Source organism: Alexandromys fortis, unplaced genomic scaffold, assembly GCF_014885135.2.
Source record: "Alexandromys fortis isolate MF-2015 unplaced genomic scaffold, M_Fortis_MF-2015_v1.1 scaffold_16, whole genome shotgun sequence".
NCBI lineage: Eukaryota > Metazoa > Chordata > Mammalia > Rodentia > Cricetidae > Alexandromys > Alexandromys fortis.
In genome coordinates, this window is record NW_026067893.1 from 16,062,311 (window position 1) to 16,069,273 (window position 6,963).

At 48.8% G+C, this 6,963-nt stretch overlaps 1 protein-coding gene across 2 annotated transcripts in view; it reads left to right on the forward strand.

The window, feature by feature from the left end:
- Positions 1–501: 501 nt before the first annotated feature.
- Positions 502–6,963, forward strand: part of Slc25a28 (solute carrier family 25 member 28) — an 11,372-nt gene continuing 4,910 nt past the window's right edge. The window contains exon 1 of one of the 2 annotated variants that reach the window (XM_050147097.1): positions 502–930. In XM_050147097.1, the coding sequence (XP_050003054.1) occupies positions 640–930 (291 nt within the window). In that variant the 5' untranslated portion in view covers positions 502–639. The remainder of the gene's footprint in view (positions 931–6,963) is intronic. The other variant, XM_050147105.1, reaches the window with a different exon arrangement.

The following is a 6,963-nucleotide window of genomic DNA, read 5'->3' on the forward strand; positions in this document are numbered from 1 at the left end:
CCGCGGGAACAGTGGGTGCCGTGCTACCCGACACTCGGTGCACGCCGGAGCACGCGTCGTAACGGCAACCGACAGCGGTTTGACCTTGAAGGCCTGGCACCGCCCCCTCTCCCCGGCGACCCGGGCAGCCACGCACGCCGCCCCGCGGAGCCCGTCTGCTGCAGCCCGGAGCCGGTCCGCGTCCTCCCGGCGCTTCTCTCCAGAGCCAATGGAAGAACGAAGTGGCCCGGGCCAATGGCCGCCGCCAAAGTAGCCAGAGCGGTTGAGCCTATCAAAGTTCAGCTTTACGTTTCTCCCGCCCTCGAAACGCCAGGGGCGGGCCGATCGGCCAAGTCCGCCAATCAGTGGCCAATAAACAAGAAGCTTCCAAGATCAAAGGGGAAGGGGTGGGATCTACTTGAGGAATGACAAGCCAACTGGCGAATACCACAAATAGAATTTCGCTCCGTAAAATGAGGGTGGGGACACGTTAAGGTCTGCGCCAATGGCTGTCTGGGGGGCGTGCCCGCGGGGCCAAGCGGGAGCCGGAGGCCCCGGGCTCTCTGGGCCGCGCCTGAGGCGGACGCAACGGGGCCGGGAGGCGGCGGCAGTAGTGGCGGCGGCAGCGGCGCGGCTAGGCGCCGCGGCTGGCCCGAGTGGATGGAGTTGGAGGGGCGGAGTGCAGGCGGTGTGGCGGGAGGACCGGCTGCTGGGCCCGGGCGGAGCCCCGGGGAGTCTGCGCTGCTGGACGGGTGGCTGCAGCGGGGCGTGGGCCGGGGGGCCGGCGGCGGGGAGGCGGGGGCCTGTCAGCCCCCAGTACGGCAGGATCCGGAGTCCGGCCCGGAATACGAGGCGCTGCCGGCTGGAGCCACTGTCACCACGCACATGGTGGCCGGCGCCGTGGCAGGGATCCTGGAGCATTGCGTGATGTACCCGGTCGACTGCGTCAAGGTGAGACCTGGACCGGGCTGCGAACCCGACCTGGGGCTGACCCGACCCTGAGCCGTGTTTAGAGCCAGAATCCCGACTGAGACCCAGAGCCGATGGGTTCCTTCCTGGCTCCTACCTCTACGCACGATTTGAACCGATACTCCGTGCAAGCAAAGTCCTGGCTGGGAGTTGAGCTAAGTCAGGAACCAGGACTTATTTCTAACGGTCAGTGAGATCTGAATCGAGACTCGGAGCAAAAATCTTGTCAGCCAAAGACCTGAGCCCGCCTGGGACTAAGCAGGAATGGGGTGGGATGGGGGATCCCGAAGCGCAGGTAAGTCTACAACTCGATTAAGGTAAAACCAGCTGGCATGGAATCAGACCGTGAACTCGATCTGATGGCTTGGCTTCCTATGTGCTTCGGGTCGGCGCTTTTACAAGCTCCTTGCTGCGTCTTCCCTTAAAAGTGACGGGGCAGGAACCGGAATCTGGGATCTCTCAGCTAGATAAAAGTACGTATTCAATCTTAACCCGTGAGTGGTTGAAAATAATTGTGCAGTCAGAAGTGAGAGCTCCAGACTGGAATGGATATGGGAAAGGGCATGCTAAGGAAAAGGTTTCGGTTTCTCTGTGAAGCAAGATTGATAGCCTGTCTATTTCCTGAACGTAAAAATTGCGCTCACCCGTGCACAACAGAGCTGAAACTGATAGTCTGTTTCTTTGGGCACCTGAATTTGACAAAAAGGGAAACAGCCAGAAGGGAAGTGTGACGATGTTAGAAAGGAGATGTCAACGTGGAGAAAATAGAATGAGATTATCAGGATACGATCATTGTTGAGCCTAAAGCCAATTAGATCCACAACCAAGCAGGATGGTAATGGACATACAAGTCCGAAGAAGCCTGGGTGAAGATGGAAACAGTTTCCCTTACTGTTCTTAGACTTTTACTGTAGTAGAGGTGCCAGCTACTAAAGGTGACATCTGAACTGAAGGGGAAGTAACTTTGAGGGGGTTGTTGAGATTGCTGATGAGAACGGTGCTTTCTTGACATCAGTTAATACAGGCAGTACTCTGTCCGTTCTCTGATGTGTGTTTCATCACCAACATCTTTAGCCCTGCAAAGATCAGTTGATCCTGCTTGCTTCTGGTTTCAGTACTGTCTTACAATTTCATTGGTAAAGTGGGTGAGGAAATAGGGAAAGTGCTCGTGCCGCGTTGTGGTGAGGAAGTGGAGAAAGTGCTCCCTGTGTCTCCGCGTTACACGATAACTCCTAACGAGCCGGACCCACTGAAAACTGTGCTTCCGTGCACCTGACTGAGGTGACCATTAGCGTCTTAAATGTCTCTGTCAACAGAACTAGACCGAGAACTAGACTCACCGCTTGCTCTTTGGGTAGGAGCTTTTTCCAAACAACTTACTGTGTCTATTCTTAAAAGAAATAATAAAGCTTGTGTGAGAGAAATAACTAATGAGATAACAGTTATAAAATGAATACATAGAAATAATTCAGACATTTAGGAAAAAGACTGTCGAGTGGATGTCTTGAGTTAATGAATGCTATGAACGTTTTACTAACATATCCAAAAGTTAGTAAATTCTTGCTGCGGAGTTGCAGAATAACCTCTCTCTCCCATTTGTTTTTCGAGACAGGCTTTCTCAGTGTAGCTTTGGAGCCTGTCCTGAATCTGTAGACCAGGGTAGCCTTGAGCTCATAGAGAGCCTCCTGCCTCTACCTCCCAAGTGCTGGGATTGAAGATGTGCACCACCACGTCCCTATAACCCCTCTCTCTCTTAACTGCAAGTACAGCACAGTCTGGGGTGCTGTGTTTCAGGATAAGTATCAAATGGAAAACATCAGAGAAAGCAGTGAAAATTATTTAATGGGATGGAAAATACATTGTAATAATATGACCAACTTAAAAATGTTACTACTGGGATTGGGGAGTTGGCTCAGTCAGTAAAGTGCCTGCTAGCACCCACATAAAAATCTAGGCATGGTGGCGCACATCTGTAACCCTGGTGTTGGAAAAGTAGAGACAGGCAGTTCCTTGGTGCTCACCAGGTAGCCTGTGTAGCCAAATCCGTGAGTTCCAGGTTGTAAGAGACCTGTGCCTAAAGATAATAAGCTGGCCTAGTATGGTGGCACATGTCTTTAATCCCAGCACTCTGGAGGCAGAGGAGGTAGATCTGTGAGTTTGAGGCTAACATGGGATGTGTAGTAAGGCCCCGTGTCAATAAACAACGAGGTGGAAAGTGGTTGAGAAGATCCCCAAAGTGGGTCTCTTCCCCCTTCCACACCACAAACACAAACTTACACATACCCACATGAACACAGAAAGGAGAGACAACGTTAATACTACCTATCAGTTTGACAGTCGTGAGACGGTCTCCTTACTCTATAATGCTGCTTTGGTTGTAAACATTTTTATAAGTTTCCTTGTCGGAAGTGCTTCTAGAACTAGGTGGTGTGGTCTACTCCTTCAGTCTCAGCACTTGGGAGGCAAAGGCAGAAGGATCTCCAAGTTCGAGACTGGCCTGGTCTATAGGACAGCTAGGGGCACATAGAGAAACCCTGTCACAGAATAAGAAACAAAAGAAATGCCTCTAGACTATCCTTAGTGGGGGCACATCTTTGTCCTATGACAAGACCACCCAGAGTCAAATATGGCTCACCAGACTGGGCCATACTGCCTGCTCTCTCTGGCAAACAAAATCCCTGAATTACTTCTAAGGCCTGTAAATTGGGGAGACACAGGAGAAGGGAGTTCCAAAGGCATTGCATAACCAGTAAGCTGTGTCTAGCATACCAAGGTTAACTATTTGATTAATAGTTCTTAATTACTTGAATATGTTGTAGGATTTGTATTCTAAAGAATTGACAGTACAGTCTTACCTCTAAACCCTGTACTAAAGAATTTGTTGTTTATTTTGAAGGACAAATGCCCAAGAGTCTTCAAAAATGCAAAGGCCGGCTTATCTTAGAAGAATCATTTCTCCTTGTTCTTAATGCTGGAAATTAAACAGGTAGCCTGGTATGAGTTAGCATCCCATGGTTTAATCTTGTTGTGCAGGTGTGACTGTAACTCAAATCCCTTCTCTTAGAAAGGACTTCCCAGTTCCTTTGTCCCCTGGAGGCTTTTCCATGGATGGTAAAGAGGAAGAGCAGACCAACCAGAGCCTTAGACTAGAGACAGGTGTCAATGTTGGAGCCTAAGGGACACCAAAGTGCTTGCAAATGAATGCTGACATTGTCTCTTGGCACGCAGGCCTGTGTATCCCTAGCCACTTATCAGGGTCAAGTTGACTTAATATCCTTGGGAAGGACCCCGGGAAGTCAACACAGCCTTGCTAGACCATGGTTATCAAGCCTGCAATTTCCATGGTCATAATAGGGAGCTTTGGAAATCCAGATAAATCAGTTTCCTTCTCTAGGCCTCAGAGGCAAGTGTCAGACTTTATCTGTAGGGACAGGCTCCAAACCCCAAGGTGGCAGAACCCTTCTCAGAGTTCTGGCTGCGTCTCCAGTGCGAGGGATCGTCTGGGGCTCTGCTCGGCGAAGCACATGTCACGTAGTACTTTGCCTTCTGCAAAGGAGCAGAGAAAATCCTTTGTTGGACTTCTGGTGTGAAAGGGTATCTTTGTGGAGCCACCAGTGAAAGGTAGGAAATGCCATCTCTGACTTGGATTTTATTTTCTTACACCTCACAGCGATAACTAAGCAATCAGTAAATGCCAGATGTTCTTGCATTCCCAGCCCTGTGTAAAGTCCTTAACACCACTCTTACTACTTCATAGATGAAGAAGGCTTAGCGGTTAGGTAACTTGTCAAAGGTCACAGAGTCTAAGTGGCAGAGTCGTGATTTGAATTCAGTCTGACTCATCAACTTCCCTTGCAGCTTCCCAAAAGCAGGTCTGAAGAGCCACGCCAGCTGGAGTGACACCTGTGTGTTCTCCCGTGACTAGAGCCTAGAGTGTGGCATCTGAATGTGTGGTGCACGTTACGATAGACCAGGAAACCCTCACCGTCAGCACACATGTGCTACCTTAGAATTAACCGGATCCCTTAGTGGCTAAGGACTGATTAGTTGCCCATGCGAGTGACGTATACCACGCTGCCATGACCTGTCAAGCCTTGAGTATGAACAAATATATTTTAGGATCATGTTTTTAATAATCAAACCCTTACGTTTATAGTACTTTGCAAATTATGGTTTTTCTATGTCTTGTTTTTTTTAAATCCACATAGCATGGCAATTTTCTATGGTTATTTTTAGGTTATTACTCAGGTGTAGGAGTGTTTTACCTGCATATGTGTCTGAGCGTCACGGGAGTGCCTGGTGTGCATGGGGATGAGACGTCTCTGGGACTGGAGTGATGGCTGTGAGCGGATGTTGGTGCTGGGGATTGAACCGTGCCCCCTGTGCAAGAGGAAGCGCTATTAACTGCTGGGCCATCTTTCTCGCCCTGCGTGGGTTCGTGGTGAGAGAAGCTGGGTGACATAGCTAAGACTGAGCATGTCTGACAGAGCTGCTAGCAGACCAGGCTTCCCGACTCAGACGGCACCAAAACATCTAAACCCCCACCCTCCATGGTTTTTTGTTTTTTTGAGACAGGGTTTGTCTGTATAGACCTGGCTGTCCTTGGAACTCACCCTGTAGACCAGGCTGGCCTTGAACTCAAGGAAATCCACCTGCCTCTCTGCCTTCCTAGTGTTGGGATTAATGGTATGAGCCATGACCGCAGGGCTAACTTAGCTTTTCCTCGGTGTTAGGTAGTGGCATTTTTGTTTTTACTACAGTTTTTCATACGTTCCTAGCGATTTCAGCATTCAGCAGAAAGGGGATTTATTGGCTCCAAACTGTGGACATCCATATTTGTTGTTGCGTTTGGACTGTTTTCTGCCTGGGTCCTCCGCATAGGACTAATAACCGCATAACTGTCATTGCCTTAGAGTTAGATGCACTTGAAAACGCTGGGAGTAACTTCCGCATAGTCCGGTTTCCTCTTGGGGATGAGGAGTTCTCTGAGGCCAGAATCTTTCATCACTGGTTGCCAAATGTGCCCTTAACTCCAGCAGAGCACTGTGGTTTCTGGGTCCTCCTGCAGAAAATTGGTTTCAAACAGACTCCTGGAAGCTTGTGTTCTTAAGCCATCAGGCCCGGATTAAAATCACACCCTCTAAGCAAAGCACACGTTGTATTTTTAGGTGGTTTTGAGAACTGAAAACTGAATGTCCATTGTGATATGGTGATGTGATATTTCTGATTGAAAGGCTAGTAATTGACATTTTAAGCATGCTGTGTTTTGTTAGTAGCAGGCAGGAGAGAATAACTCCAGAGGAATGTGGATCGCTTGCGGCTAACCAGGACCTGTTCATCTGGTTAGTCTCTGTTTCGTGGTCTTGAGAAAAGGCCTTATTCTTGGATCCCAGTTGGCTAACTTGAATCAGGAGGATTCAGACTTTTAAATCTAAACTGAATCTAGTGATTGGCATAAAACAGGAGTTTAAACTGTCGGTGGTCATCAGTTGCCCCTGTTGACTCACGGTGGCTGTTATTTCCTGAACTGGTGTAGACATGTCTGTGTGACAAGCGATTCACCCAGCAAACAGATCCTCGAGGTTCCTGTCTACCAGTAGTCAGGCATTGCTTTTACACTGTTAGGCCCCATGCTACCTAAGCTTCACAATGTTAGCAGACAAAAGAATTTTGTGTAAAGATGTACTTCAGAGGTGGTCTGATGAGGTAGATTTCCAATTTCTTAAAGATTTATTATTTTTAAATTGTATATAATATATGTTTGTGTCGGGAGAGAGTATGTACACGTGGATTCCAGAAGAAGGCACTGGATTCCCTGAGCTGGAGTTACAGCTATGAACCACCCAACATGGGTAACTGGGAGCTGAATGTGGGTCCTCTGAAAGAGCACTATACCTTTGTAATCTCTCCAGCCTTCCTTTTTTTTCTTTTTAGCATTTCGTGGGGGTGGCGCGCTCGCGTGCACATGTGTGTGCACACGTGTGTGTGTGTGTGTGTGTGTGTGTGTGTGTGTGT